The sequence below is a fragment of the Pinus tabuliformis genome, chromosome 2_1 (assembly GCF_031772625.1).
Source record: "Pinus tabuliformis cultivar Carrire ecotype Pingquan chromosome 2_1, CPIR1, whole genome shotgun sequence".
Taxonomy (NCBI): Eukaryota; Viridiplantae; Streptophyta; class Pinopsida; order Pinales; family Pinaceae; genus Pinus; species Pinus tabuliformis.
Window position 1 is genome coordinate 747424920 of NC_142299.1, and position 16173 is coordinate 747441092.

General features: G+C 37.3%; 1 protein-coding gene across 7 annotated transcripts in view; it reads left to right on the forward strand.

Moving 5' to 3' along the window:
- LOC149202741 (pre-mRNA-processing-splicing factor 8A-like) overlaps positions 1 to 16173 on the forward strand; it is a 58633-nt gene that overhangs the window by 25869 nt on the left and 16591 nt on the right. For 5 of the 7 annotated variants that reach the window (XR_016253904.1, XR_016253905.1, XR_016253906.1 and 2 more), the window contains 2 exons: positions 12664 to 12787; positions 12939 to 13031. Coding sequence is in view for 2 of the 7 variants with exons in the window: in XM_089403240.1 (XP_089259366.1) it covers positions 12664 to 12787; positions 12939 to 13031 (217 nt within the window). In the remaining 5 variants the exon portion in view is untranslated. Of the gene's footprint in view, positions 1 to 11518; positions 12602 to 12663; positions 12790 to 12938; positions 13032 to 16173 lie in introns of those variants that run through there. The other 2 variants (XM_089403239.1, XM_089403238.1) reach the window with 2 other exon arrangements.

Genomic DNA, 16173 nt, shown 5'->3' on the forward strand with positions numbered 1-16173 from the left:
ACCTAGGCAATTACATACATGACAAAGATCTGCTAAGATTATTTACAATTTACACATGCAGACTGGGTTTACAAAATAACATGATCAGGCTGATGATGATAGGCGAATGGCACAGACACGTTGATCAAGCGATATCCCCTTTGCAAAAAAAGGGGGTGTATTGTTATGGGTATTTGACACGTGGTGGTCAACATCTGGATCTACTTGGGGACACGTTGCTGCATTGGAGGAATGTGAGAATCTAGAATCTGCATCCACGCAACACACAACAAAACATAAGTAGCGTCCATCCAAAAATCATCATATAACGTTAAGCACGGGAAAGATATAAGCTCTTCATTTATTAACTAGTCTAATCAACATGAAAAACCAGATCTAACTACAAAATGAAACACTGAAATAACAAGGCATAAGGTTAGAAATACAATACAGAGATGCCCCATGGCATCGGATGCGTTCAATATAGTGAATATTGAGCATTTGCCTGCTTTTAGGTGAATTTGTCGGCTGCTTCTCGGATGTGCCATGTCCCATTCTGCATAACGTAGGACATTTTCCTATCTGAAAATCCAGCTGCTTGCGGCCATCTAATGCATCAAATCGCTTTCTCGTTCTCTTTCTCTTGCGTTTTTTCTTTGTGGAACATTCTGCTTCAAAACTCTCAGATGAAGTATGTAAGATATGCGTGACATGTCTTTCTTCATTTTGCATCTGATCTTTATTGTTTTCAATTTTATCTGGGTCACCTTCAATTAACCACCTTTCAATCGAACCAATGACCTCCTCATAATAAGATGGAGCTTGTTGCAGCAGATAAGGAGGCTTCTGATCTATTGACATTTCCTGGTTTCTTTCATCCTCTGATCGCTGTTGAAATTTCTATACTTGTATTGTAATGGCATCCATCTGGCTAGATTGTTCAACCTTCATAGTGCTGATTTCCCTGGCATGGTCTTCTTCCATATCTTTTATTACTTTATCGTTCTTTTCCTTTATGGTCATCAAGCAATGCTGCATAGAGTTTATCTCTTTCTTATGATTTGCTTGCATGGTAGCCAACTGATTATTATAATCGAATGTCATGATAGTCATTTCTTCATCCATAGTTAATAACTTGTTTTGCATAGAATTAATTTCCCTATCATGATTAGCTTTCATGGTTTCCATTTCCTTATCTCGATTTTCTAGGTGGGTGTATAAAGTTCTCATATCATTGGCATAATCAGTTACAAATTTTTCTTGATTGATCTCCATATTTTTTACCAGCCGCATTAGTTCTTCTATAATTTGCTTTTGATTTTCCCTTTCATTGTTGACACTGATTTTACAATTTGTCCCTGTTTTTCCACTATCATGGATTTGATCTGCAATGGTACAGGTGGATGGCACATTCTGATATGAAGAATTGTCTTGAAATCTTTCATCGACAGCTGGACCCTTCATAAGATTACTTTCATTCTGTTGCACAATTTTAGGGGCACAAGGCGAGCTATCTTGATAACCATATCTATCTTTAAAAGCATTGACAATGTCTTGTAAAGAAGTGAAAGAGTCTTCAGGACAATTATTAAACCAATTCAAAGCATCACCCTCTAAAGAAAAGACAAATAGACGCATTTTGACATCTTCATGATCATACTGAGGAGGTCTACAATATATGAACATTATACGAGAAAACCTGCATAGATGCTTTCTAACAGCGACTGAATCACCACCCGAGAACAAAGACAATTTAGAAATGGCCACTTCTGGAATATCATGGAGAACATCAGTGAAATGACATGGGGTAAATGAATAATCCATGATGAATAATGAGGGACCAAATGGATGATAGAGACAGATCTCTGCTCAAGAAAATCAAGAGATGAAAGAAGTGGAGTCGCCATTTGAACATGAATCTAACTCTAGGATCCAAAAGGCAACAAACAAGCAGATATAAGGGAGGCTTCTTGTCTGAGAAAAATAAATGAAAAGAAATGGAGTCGCCACCTAGACAAGAAACGCACTGAGAAGTGTCCAGGTGCTAAAGGTACGATTAACGAGATGACGAAAGATAGGGCGATGAAAAGATCAAATGACGCCAAGAAATGCTGGCCGCTTGACAGGCTAATGAATGGCGGAAAAGATGAGATGCGCCAAAAAATGTTGACTTTGCCAGTCTCAAATGAATGATAGAAAGATGGAAGATGGATGATGAATGTCGAAGAAACCAAGGACAGAAACAACTCTATCCCCGGCAATGGCGCCAAAAAATGTTGTCGTTGCCGGCTTAAATGAAAAGATGAGAGATGAAAAGTTGTTGAAACACCGAGAATAAAGTATCCCCGGCAACGGCGCTAAAAAATGTTGTTGTTGCCGGCTCAAATGAAAAGATGACAAATGAGAAGATGAATGAGGAAATGTCGTTGAAACGCCGAGAATCAAATATCTCGGCAACAACGCCAAAAAATGTTGTCGCACAGAGTGTCCAAGCACCGCGACAACGCTCAGACCAGGGGCTATCACCCTGATCCCCGATCTCTCCGTTTAAGCCGTCTCCCAGAAGCAGGCTAAGGGGGGTAGACCCTGTGGGATAAAGGAGAACCAGCTGGGAATTAGCCGGTTTGGGAGACACAGCGAGGCAATCAAATACTTGATAAAGGCTTAGCGATATTAAGAAATTGATTGAGTTTTAAATTATTACAACCAGTGCCTTATGGAGTCAATGATCAAGTAATTAATTATCAACTGCTGCTTTAGGAAATCTAAACATAAACAAACCTTTTAGCAATTGCTTGAAGATATTTACTGAAATGTATAGCATACGATAAGCACTAAATCAATCAAGCAATAACGATCAATGACTTAGCAAAAGCTCTGGCAATTAAATTTTCAAAAGATAGAATACTTTGAATAACCACAAAATTTAAAAGCTAGGCACCTAGAATTTAAAATGATTATGCTTGAAATTCCAAATCTAGGAAATTAATCACTTTCCAATAGTTAAACTCCAGATAAAAATTTAAGTACATTTAACTATAGTAAAATGATGAACACTGATACCACAACAGAAAAAAGACATCAAAAGGGATTTCCAATTTTTAATTAGTCTTTTCTTTTAAAATTTTTAATTTTTTTTTTTTTTTTTTAATGCTTTGGATTTTTTAAATGTTTATTTTTTATTTTTATTTCTAAATGATTAAAATATAAATCAAAATCATAAAGAAAAACTAAATTCTAAAATAAAACAAGACTAAATAAAAAAACCTAAGGACTAAACCTTTTTATGCTTTTGTGGAATTTTATTTTTTATTATTATTCTTTTTTATATTTTATATTTTTTAGATTTTCATGATCTTATAAAGCCAAACCAAATAAACAAAATCAGGACCTACACTAAAAATGAAACAAAATGAAAACAAAATCGTTTTATTTTATTTTATTTTATTTTATTCTATTTTTTATTATCTAACCCTAACTTAATAATCGAAGTGTTTCTCTTTTGCTTTTTTATTGTTTTGTGGTATTGCAGGTTTGGTCGATGGCAGGGAAGGGAGACGTGAGGACTTGCAATCAAGAGGGCTCGATGGAGCTGAGTTCGCAGGCAGGGATTGCAGGTTTTAGCGTGGCGGTGATGAAACGTGGGTAGCAGCTGGTGAGATGGACGCTTGAGGATGTGCGTGGGTCTTGCGTGGAATGGAAGATGCGTGGTGAGGAAACTGCGTGGGAGAGGAGTTTGAATAGCGGCGTAAGGAGAAGTGTGTGTAGCATGCAGCGTTGGGGGAAACATGAAAGTGGGGCAGGTTTTGGAGCAGCGCGGGAAGGACGCAGGTATGTATGGAAGGGACTGACAACTTGGAGAGGGCGATGTGATGTAGCGTGGAGCTAGGCTGAAGACTGCGTGCAGAGGCATGGCAACAATACATGGGCAGGCAATGAGGGATACGATGGTGAAAATTGCGTGAGGGGATGAGGAGCTGGATGGAGCAGGGAGATGAATACACAGGGGACTGTAAGGGAAAACGTTGGACAAATGAAACGTTGGAGAGTTTGGCAGTTGAGGGTGTAAGGGAGCTGTGGATTCGATACAAGGACAGAGAAATGATTGTGTGGAGAGGGTTTGGAGTGAGCGTAATGGGTGAGGGAGCACCCAGGCAATAGGAAAAAGCTGCGGACCCTAAAAAATTTCGAAATTTTTATGCAGCATGAAACCCCACCAGGCAACAAATCTGAAGAAACCGATCAGAAAACAGATGGCCGGAAAACCCTTTAAAATTTACCAGAACTCTTTTCTAGAAGTCTTGATTTAAAATTTTGAATCAGTTGCTTCCGATTGTCAAATGAAAAAACCCACAAAATTTTCCAGATCTTGAAACGAATACCCCTGCAAGAGCTGACTCTGAGGCCAGATCTTACCCTCCAGGGCCTAGATCTGGCTTCAAGATTGAATCTCACCTTCAGATCTGCAACCTGTAATGACAAAAACAAACACCCAGAAACAAAATATGCAAGAAACAAAACTAAAAACCCTAAAACCAGCTAAATAATTACAATATTCACAGTTTAAAGGCTCTAAATAGCCAGATTTGTCAGTATGCCACAGAAATATTTTTTAAGATTTTGAATTTAAGATGAGGTGCTTCAGAAAACCCTTCATGCATTCACCAGAAAAATTCTAATGATAAGCCCGGGATCAAAACCAACTAGGCTCTTCAGAAAATGCTTTTTCGGGAGTTGGCTGGTTCAGCCGAGAACTTCCCCGAATGCCCGGTAATCTCAAAAAAAAGGATTTCCTGCACAGCTTAATTCAACCATTAACATAGAGAGAGAAAACGACAATGAAATTCAGATCTAATGGAGATACCTGCCATTATATTCAGAAATTAAACTATCATTCAAACCCCAGTGATCAGACAAGATACCTGTGTCTAAATCACTCTTCAATAAGCTAATATCAATGGCTGAAAGTAAATCTATGCAAGAAAATAAAACATCTTATATCATTTCCCGCAAAGTAACACCAGCAGAGATTAACCCCAAAGTCTTTCTTTATTTGCACATGAAAAACGATTACAAGAGAGCTTTCACTCAGCACACGACTCCAAGGTCAAATGATCTCAAATGACAACTGACCTCCTATTTAAAGAAAAATTTCCCAACGGCTATGTCTAGTCAATTTAACGTCTTAAATTGCTCTACATAAATTATCAATCTGGGTATCGTAAACTGATGAAGTGTGGTGCACCATATGTGCTTAGTTAACCTTTTTCTTACTTCGTTGTTTTATAGTTTTTGTTTTGTTTTGGGGTTTTGTTCTTGTTGATTTCCTAAAGTGTCTAATGTAAATGGAAATCCTATTCCTAAGTCTCTAGAAGGCAAGTATGGATACAATTTTAAGGCAATTATGTCCTCTATAATGATTTCCAGAACTTAACACTTCAGAAGGTCTTAGAATGTACTAGTGATGACAGTAATGCTTGAACAAGAATGGAAAACGAGTAAATAATGAACTACTGATCATGAAACTATTATCTTTGCTGCTTTCTAAATACAGAAAAGCGATTTAAGCTACTGCACTCAAAGAAATAAAAAATTGCAAGGAAAGTAAAACTAAAATCAAATTTCACATTCATAATTCGATCCCTCGCCAGTAGTCCAGCTATGGCTTTCGGAGGTAATCATCAATGTCATGAGCAATCTGATATTTAATTACAGAAAAGTAAAACTAAAATCAAATTACACATTCATAATTCGATCCCTCGCCAGTAGTCCAACTATGGCTTTCGGAGGTAACCGACAATGATATGAGCAATTTAATATCTAATTGCAGAAAAGTAAAACTAAAATCAAATTACACATCCATAATTCAATCCCTCGCCAGTAGTCCAGCTATGGCTTTCAGAGGTAACTCTCAATGATATGAGCAAGTTGATTTCTAAACTAACTAACAAAGCAAGTAAAGAAGACTGAAATCAAAACAGAATTGGAATTAAAAAAACTAAGAAAAGCAAAGTCAGCAAAGAGGTTAATCTCATGTCACTAGTTGATGCAAAAACATATAAAGAAAAACTAATCTACAATCAACCAGTTGAATACACTTACATGAATTAAAATTGCATGAATGGAAAATCTAATCTATCAAACTTGAAAGCAATCAAATGACATAATGAAATCAAAGCAAAATTACAAAATGAAATCTACTCTACCTTACATTCTAATGTGCTCCATGACATCTACTTCACATCTCCTTCCATGTTGAGAACATCAAAGCTTTATTCAAATTCTTCAAAATTACAAAGTACAACAAAGCTCTCCAAAGCTTTCAAAAGCCATCTCACAAGCTAACAAGCTTAAGAACTAACAAACTAAGACTTAAGAACTAACAAATGAAGGAGAGAGATCTCCTATTTATACAAAAGGATGAGAAGCCATCTCATTAATGAGAGTCCATGAATCTCTTCCTCTACCTCTAGAGTCCTAATCAAAATAAGAACTGATAAGACACGTCTTTTTAGAGTTACAATATAATTAGGAGATGTGACACATATCCTCATGATCCCATGATTCTTTCCACTCAAATTCGAATTTGGCCTCCATATACCATGATCCATATGTCTAAAAATAGACATAATATAAAAATAGACTTTGCGCCAAAATAGCCTGTGGGCGCACTTAGTGAAGGCGACTCCTTTCCACTAAGGTCCATCATCTTGTTGCATTTTCAACACTCCCTCTCAACAAGATATGGATTATCAGCAACCCTTATCTTGCCTCGATGGTATTCGAATTTTCTCTTGGTGAGCGCCTTCGTCAAGATATCAGCATCCTGATCCTCCGTTGGAATGTATGAAAGTAACATGACTCTCCGCTGCACATTATTTTCTAATTTTTAACCACAAATTCACTTAAAAAGCTTAAAATTAATAAAGTTTGGAAAAACATAAATGTGGCCCAATGATAATGAAAGTGGGATGAATGTGATGACATAGTAGTGAAATGGAGGTGATATAATGGACATAATAGTGAAAGTGTAATGGAAATGAATGTCATTTTCAAGACTCAACAGGCTAGTTTGAGTGGTCATTGTCAAAGCGATCTCGATTGTTGATGAGGATCAAAAAATCTTTTAATCTCATCCGTCGAAATTAAAATAATGAGGAAATTCGAAATTATCATTTAAATGCATTTTAATTAATTCAAAAATTTAATTTTTGAATTAATTTCCTCAAAATTTTGACTTTGACTTAACCCAAGGGACCAAGGGCTTAAAATTTAGCAAAATAATCATTTAACCTTAGTCCCTGGACCTTTTAAAATTTAAGTTTTCAAAGGACGCTCGAATTTAGCCTTTGGAAAATTTAAAAAATAACTAGGACCTAGGACTTAGGACTTATGAGGGGATAAAACATTTTTCTAATCCTCAAGACACTTTCATCATGATTTTTACATTTTTACATCTCAAGGGGGAGAACCCATTTGACATAGACCCTCATAGACTACCCAGTTCTGTGACACTAATATAATCCAGCAGATCGAGCAATTTGTAATAAAATAACCTAACCAATAGTTAGGATTATTCCCAAATCACTCTAGCACACTAGGACTCCCCTAAGATTCTAATGACAAAATCCATTCTGGCTTTTGGGTTAGGCTGAAGGAAAACTCTGCCGACCATGCGTCGGTGAGACAAAAAACCTTTAGGAATGTAGATCATCGCTAGAATATTAGGTTTACCTAGGCAATTACATACATGACAGAGATCTGCTAAAATTATTTACAATTTACACATGCAGACTGGGTTTACAAAATAACATGATCAGGCTGATGATGATAGTCGAATGGCACGGACACGTTGATCAAGCGATATCCCCTTTGCGAAAAAGGGGGTGTACTGCTACGGGTAGTTGACACGTGGTGGTCAACAAGCCCAAAATCATTGACCTTTAGAGCTCCTTTGAAATTGGCTTTTAATCTATGTGGGTGGCATCCCTCACCTTCCAAGAAACACTTTTAACCGCGATTTTTAAAATGATTTCTTCTAGAGTTTGCATATTTCATTGCACCAACTTCTTCCATTTAGATATTGCTTTGATGCACTAGGTCATCTCTTAGCTACTAGGTAAGAGTTGAACATGATCAACCAGGATGACATCTACAAGCAGTTCATATAGGTCACTTGAATCTTGGACAAACACTCTTCGGGTGGGTTACATTTGAAGATGATTTTAAACAGTAAGCACTTCATGGAGCTGAGAGATGGACCCTTTGTCTAGCCTCCCTACATGCACTGTCATTGGATGCATGCTCTCCATATTTCCCTAGGCCAGTTTAAGGTGGGTTCACATAGACTTTGGGTGGAGTTGGAGGACCAACTTGACCTCTCAGATAGGATTTGTCAGTTGTGTCATCTTTGAGAGGTTGAGACAGAGCTGCAATTTATCTACCATTGCCCCCTCTAGTATGAGATCTGAGGGCATTACCATTGTCTTTTTAGGGAGTTGTAGACCCTGTCTAGTTTCTTCAAGTACCCTAACTAGAGATGCTCAGCCTTACACATACAAGTGGTCTTTACGCTTCATTCCCATACTCTCTAGACATCTGGATGATCACTTCCCTTTTCATGGTACCCCCATCCGCTAGGGGCACTAAGAGATAGACAGATAATGACCATGGCTCCAATTCCATATTAGAGTTGATTGGTGGGACTATCCCCACTTCCCAGAGCCCACACTGGCATTGTCAGTTCAGTTTCCATCCCAATAATCAGAGGAGATCACCCAGGCCTCAGTGGTAGTCAGACCTTTTCTAGGTTGAAGTGTAATACTCAATCTTGATCCTCTTCTATGTCCTCAGGATAAGTTCTTATCTTGAGTTTTCTCCACTCAACGTTGGATGGTATGGGAGCTAGATCTAATCAATCTTGATTCATTGACCTTTTGGGCACTCCTTATTTAGGATCCATGCATATTGTACATTCTTCATTTAGATCTTCTCTTAGTTTCTGGAGTTTTAGCTCTCATGCTTTAGCTTAGATCTTGTTGCTATAGGAACCATTCTTGAACTCTCACTTTGTATATCTATCATCATACTTGACATTCCCATTGATCTTCTTTAGTGGTTATTACTAAAATTATCTTATCTGATACCTTGTCCCTAATCATGTTTACACTATCCCAATACTAAAGAAACAAAGTTGACAACAATAACGACAATGTGAAGGATATGTCTAGATTGCAATAATATAACTAACAGTTAACCAATTAAAGACTTGGGTAAATGTCTTTGCTGGAATAATATGGTAATATGATTAACCCATGTTAGATTTGTTCTTTGTGGCAGACTTGTTTTGGCGGCTACAGGGTGGCCGCTATTTATTTATGTCAGAATTGTGGCTACATAGGATTGCAATTATTTTTTCTCACTGTGAATCTCCTTTCCCGATAGGCAGCATAACATTTTTATTTCTAATCTCTTCAGTGGTTGACCGTAGAATAACAAACGTCTCAGTTCTTTTGAAATAGAATTGCTAATTTTTGGCGCCAGTTAGCAATTGGAGGAATGACTTCTTGTGATTTCCAAATGATTGTTTCAGATAACTTTTGATATGAACAGTTTTTCCTTGATGTCGGATTTATCTTTGTTTTTTGAACTTTTGGTACTGTAATGTCTCCGCGGTTTCTTCTCTCTTAATATGTATGTTGCTTTATTTATTGTTGGCAATGGAAAGAATTTTAATATAATTTCTAAATTTTTAAAGGGCCAAGGTTTTTTCTCTGGTCAAAGGCTTGGGAATCAAAGAAATTATCATAATTGTGTGTGGCCTTTTACCCACCAATGAGTAAGGGTAACCCTAGGGGTGCCAAAACCTAGGAGGTGAACGATATATGGCTAAACTGGAAACAGAAAGCACCCAAGCCTGGTGCTATTACCTCTGGTAAAACCCCTTGAAAAACATTCACAAAGTTACCAAGTTGTTTCCAGAATGATTTGCAGATCTGATCCTTCAGGTGGTAAGATATATTTCAGATCTGTAGAATTTTCTTTATACATTCTGTTGGATATAAAGACAGCAGTCCAATTCCCACCCCCCATACTTGAGAGTTTGGACTTATCAGCTCAACAACCTGGACACTTGACAGTTTGGACTTATCAGTTCAACAACCTGGTATATGGCCTTATACTGATTACTTACCTTTGCTGCTCAAGAACAGTCCATTTCTAATGCCAAAGCTCTCAATAATGTTACAACACTCTGTAAACAGGGCCATGTGAAAGAAGCGCTGCAAAATTTTCCAGATAATATTGATGGAGAAGTTGATGAGGTTGAGGCATTTGGTCCTATTCATGCCATACCCAAGCCATGCGAACATTGTCTAGAATGAATGCCTCCCTATGGGTGTAATGGGGGGCTGAAGGGCCCATAGTAGAGTAATAATAGTGGAAATATTTCATTGTAAGGTAGAATAGGGTCCACTATGCATGTTATTCTTAAATAAGGCCCACTATAGTAGTAATAAGTATTGCATAAATTTAATGGGGCTTCATTAAAGAAGATCCACTAGGTAGTTAGGTGTTGTTATTATTAGGGTCTCTTAATTAGTTATAAATAAGGATGGAGTCCTCTTATAAGTTGTGTGGAGCTTATTGTATTTGGAGTGTAGCTCAGTAGAAGGTTGTCCCTTCGAAGAGGCAAGTGAACAGGAGTGGATTCCTTCCATAAAAGGACCAATTTTAAGGTGTTACCCTACCTTAAGGGTTTTGATATTAATAAAGTGTGGAGAATTTCTTTCCTTGGTTATATTTTATGTGATAGCATTTTTAGATTATTTTTCGGATCTGTTGAGCACACTGCACCGATTCATGGATGCCTTTTTTGGGTGAATGAGTATGGCTTAATATGCTTGATCCACATGCCCAAGGCCTTAGCCAACATCTCTTAAGAAACATTCTTGAGGGTAATTGACTTTTGACTTGGTATTAGTTTAGGGCCTTTGGCTTGGGGATGAATTGAATAATTCCTTCATTTTTGTTGGTTCCCAATTGTTTTTGAGCAACTTCCTTGTACCCATGTGAGAGCCTTTGCATGGGAGAGGGAAGGGTTGATGGAAATTCCTTTGTAGAGTTTCCAAAATGTAACAAATGAATGGGTTTGTGCTACCACATATAGTGTGAGGGTAGGGATGGAAGACCACTCTAATGCACACACATTACTGAAGAGGGGAAGAGGACAGAGTGGAGTCTCCACCTAATTTTAGGTTGATATTGAGAAACCCTAGGGTGAGGGAAGAGAGGAACAAAAAGAGAGGGAGAACCACTAAGTTATTTAGGATCATATATCTTGATTATATTAACATATAGGTGTAAATTATTAAGGTACTTCACTTAGGTTTTAGATCAGGTTTTACCAACAATTAATAAAGGAAAGTAAAAAAACAATCTAGAGTTAATTTATTGGAGATTCTTTTAGTAAGCTGGAGGCCTTAACTACAGACAGGACAGAGAAATATCGAAGGAACTGACCTGAAGTTTTCTATTGTAGGTGCTAAAATGGCCTAAAGAAGAGATTTCAGATAGTTCTCCACCATATCCTGGAGGATTCAGGGCAGTCTAGAAAGATTGGTTCATCATCGGGCAGGCATGGATGGACATGGGACATAAGATGGTCACATCTTTGCCTTTCCGATCTGTAGACATATGAGTTAAAAGTGTGAAGTCCATATACTGCACTGTAGAGATACTTTCATAGTTATTAAATATGCACTTAATTGGTGAGGGGCTTATGTTAATGTTTTCCTTACAGATTTGGTTGTAATGTGAAGTGGAAACACATACTATGTCATCTTCATACTCTTGTTACTGCGAAATGACCCTTATTTCTTGCTTTGCAATAAAATTCAAAGCTAAAGTTTGTGGCAAACTGCTTTAAAGAATTTCCAATTCCTTGTTAAGTGGCAGAAAATATATCAAAATGTTCAATTATTATTTCCAGCTCCATAGCCTTGTACACTTTGGGGGTTTTTATTATGGTCAAATATAATTGAATGTGGAAACTTCATTTTCTGTTCAGATTTAATGGTTTTATAGACAAGTAGTCTACATTTATTTTATTGAAAGGTCATCATGCCAACATATTATGCTTTATAATTGGTGGCTTCAATGTTTGGAGTTGTAGAAAATGGTCTTTGTCAGAGACTCAGACTCAGAACAGCGTGGCTGATATCTGACACAAATATGACTCAATGAAACAGTTCGATGTGATGCAAAGGTTTCTCAAATTGTCTTTTGTTCAGGTTTGGATGGTTCAAGAAGTTTATCTGTTGAACTTTACAGATTCAACATTTCAATGAAGGATTTGGAGCAAGTTCTGTTGTATATGATGCATCTATTTGTCTATACCATCCTCGTTAGAAAAATGTTAACTCAAAGAGAACTAAAAGCTTTCATGTATTGGATCATGTTTCAAATTTTGATTGGATGTGCTATGTCTTACACTTCTGGAAACCTAAGTGAACTCACTTCATCTTCGTCTTTGACTTCTGTGGAATTTTGATATTGTTGTGTATGTGATTTTTACATTCAATGATATTACATAGTTACATACATTTTTGGCTGTAGGTATTTGATGCCATTGCAACATTGCTATTTGTGCATTATGTAGTGATATGTGTTTCTGACTATGAACAGAGATCACGGAGACATGTCTTCAGAAAAATATCACCATGACAAGCGTGTTTATCTAGGACCACTTAAATTTGTACCTCATGCAGTGTACAAACTTCTTGAAAACATGCCCATGCCCTGGGAGCAGGTATTAAACTTATTTAATGCTTTATCATCATATCTTTTTGCTAAACCGTAATCCTTGTGTATATTTATATTATTTAGTTTCCTAGTCTGGCAATAGAGGAGTGCATTTGGTGCATTATGCTTTCTGTATTTGATGAATGTTTCCTATTCAGGTTCGGGATGTGAAGGTACTCTATCACATAATTGGGGCTATCACTTTTGCTAATGAAATACCATGGGTTGTTGAGCCCATATATATGGCACAGGTAAAGTTTATGTTCTTTTGATGTTTGGATTTTGTTCTTGCTTTTTGTTAGCCTTATGTTGAATACTTGTGCCTAAATGGAAGCTTGTTTGCAATGGGGTTGTTAAATTTGGCAACAAGGGCCAAACTTCACCTTGGACAGCTCATATGATGCAGCTGATATTTTTATTGGATTCCTCTCACCGAGAGGTGTAGACAGTAGGATTGATCTAAAGGTTATCTCATTCTGACATGTACAAATGGAATTATGATTTTTTTTATTTATGGACAAATTGTCAAGGTCGGCTAGCAAAATAATGTAGGCTCAGAAGCCCAACAGCCATGTCTATTCACCCTCAACGTTTGCGTATAAATACAAGGTGCCGCCTCCTCATTTAGACACTTCTCTCACTCACATTATATTCTCTCCTTCATTGATTGGGTATGAATTTCAAAGGCAACTCTCCACACGCACGAAGAAGAGAAGGGTTTTCTGTCTCTGCGTTGACCAAAGTTGTAGAAGGGCTGTTTTGAGTTGTGTTGACCTGTTTTGACTGCGGTTTTGTGTGGGGGATCTCTGTTTGGGTAGGCCGCATTTCTGGGCATAGAAATCGAGGCTGTTTGACCAACGTTGACTGCAAAAAGATTTGTTGCAGCGTTGACTAGATTTGACAGGTCTTTTTCAGACTATTTTTGGGCTGATTTGACTAGCTATTGGAGGCCAATTTGACCAAGTTTGACCGAGCTGTTTTGGAGGTCAAAATCTACCTTGTTGACCAGCGTTGACTTTCTGGTTAGGGCTTTCTGTTACTACTGTTTGACTGGTCATATTTCACTTGGGCAAGTGAATATTGTATATTGTATTCTCTCTCTGCTGAACTCTTGAAGAATAATAAGAAGAATTGCTCAAGGGTTCCCCACATTGGGGTTTGTCCCTGGTTGGTGCCATATCTTGTGTCCTTTTGTCTTGGCCTGTCTTCTACTGTTATTGTTTATGTTCTATCTGCATTTTACTGTCATGTTGATGTGATTGCTAAACTGGATATTGATATTGGGCTAATAAGAAAATTGAAGTAAAATTGCTCTTAAGCATAGAACATACCATTGTTATCTAAATTTAACATGGTATTAGAGGTGAGGTGAAGACAAAGCCCAAGAAAGAGTGAGAAGAGCAATCACTAGGTGGAACAATCACTGATCAAGGACAAAATTCAACGGCCTCCACATCCTACTTCAAGTCTGATGATAAGCTTCATGATAAGTCTGATTATCATGCATGGAATATGTCTCTTGATTTGACTTTAGAAGAGCAAGATGTTATGGATTATGTGCAGGGAAAGATTTCAGAACCTCCTTCAAATGCACCGGCCGCTGCTAAGACAAAGTACAAGGAGGTGAAGTCAAAGCCAAGAAGATCATTAGGAATTCTATTCATAAGCACTTAGTTGCTTACATCCTTGATTTGAACACATCAAAGGAGATATATAATAGGTTGGTTGGCATGTTCAAATCTAGCAATGCAAACCAAGTTCTTTTTCTCAAAAACAAGCTGAAGGATATAAAGAAGGGAAGAAATGAAGACATTCAATCCTATTTCATGAGGATTACTGAGATAAAAAATGATCTTCTTTCGATTGGAGAAGCTATCGCTGATAGGGAGCTTACTCTCATTGCCCTTAAGAGGATTCCCTCGTGAATGGCACATGTTTAACACCACTCATCTTAACAACGACAAAATTCCAGGTTTTGAAGAATTGTTGACTAGATGTTCTCAAGAAGAAACAAGGATGATGGAACTAGATATGCCTTCAAATAGGACTGATCCTATTGCATTCTCCGCTCATGCTAAAAGGAAGAACAATACAGGTTCTAAGAAGCAATGTCAAGGAAGGACAGATTTGAAAAATGGAAGGAAGGGAAGATGCTTCATTTGCAACAAGTCTGGTCACTATGCTAGGGAGTGTCCTAATAGAAGGGATACACCTAATGATGATGACAACCACAACAACAACAATTTTAGGGGCAACATTAATCAAAGGAATGGCATATTCAACAACCGAGGAAAAAGGAATGCTCTCGCTCCTCATCAAGAAAATGGTCACCCTCCCAAGAGATCAAGAAACTCCAGGTATGATGAATCTAATGTTGTTGATAACAAGTAAAAATAATTTTATTTTATATCTGCCCTCTCCACTGCATCTTCTTCAGACACTTTGGGAAATTGATTGATTGATAGTGGTGCCTCAAGGCACTTCACTGGGTATAAGGAAGCTCTTTCAAATCTAATTGAAAAGGACACAAATTTGGAAATTATCCTTGGAGACAATGCCACCTATCCCATGAAGGGAGTTGGGGATGTTACTCTTCAATTGAATCAAGGTAACACCATTCATCTACTAGAAGTACTATATGTACTCGATCTAAAGAAGAACCTGGTATCTATCTCGGCGATGGAGGACAAAAGATTCAAGGTGACATTCATCAATGGAAATGTACGTGTGTGGAATAAAAATTTCACAGATGCATTTACACTTGGCTTCAAGGTTGATAGCCTATATCAAGTTGTAGGAAGTCCATTGGGAGCTATGTCTTGTGACCAATGTTTTTAAAACCAGAACCAGTGACCGGACTGGTCCACCTAATGAACCGGTTTACCGACCGGAACCAGTTGAATCGGGACTGGTTAGGTCTAAACTAACTGGTTTTAGAAAAATACATTAAATAATTAATTTTTAATGAAACAAAACTATTTTTAAGATTTAAAACCATGATTCCAAGCCAATAGAGACAAAATATGAAAATTTTGCTCATTTATATACCATGTAAAGGTGAATATATCAAAATGGCACTGAGTGCAATACATATCATCGACAAAATAGTAAAATACATAAGAAATGACTCAAATAAACAATTTGTTTGGTTTGCAATTTTATTGCCATAAAAAAACCCTTTACCTTGCACTGAATCACCACGACGAAGAGATATGGTTGTTCATTTATAATGAAAAATGGTTCACCTGCCTCCACCATGTTTAGCTCTCTGAGATCATTAAAGATAGACCCTACAATGCTTTCTCTGTGCTTCATGAGATGGTCTTTGACGCTAATTGGAATTGGAGTAATTGAGTATGCCAATTAGACATTTCTCTATTAAACTCTCAATAT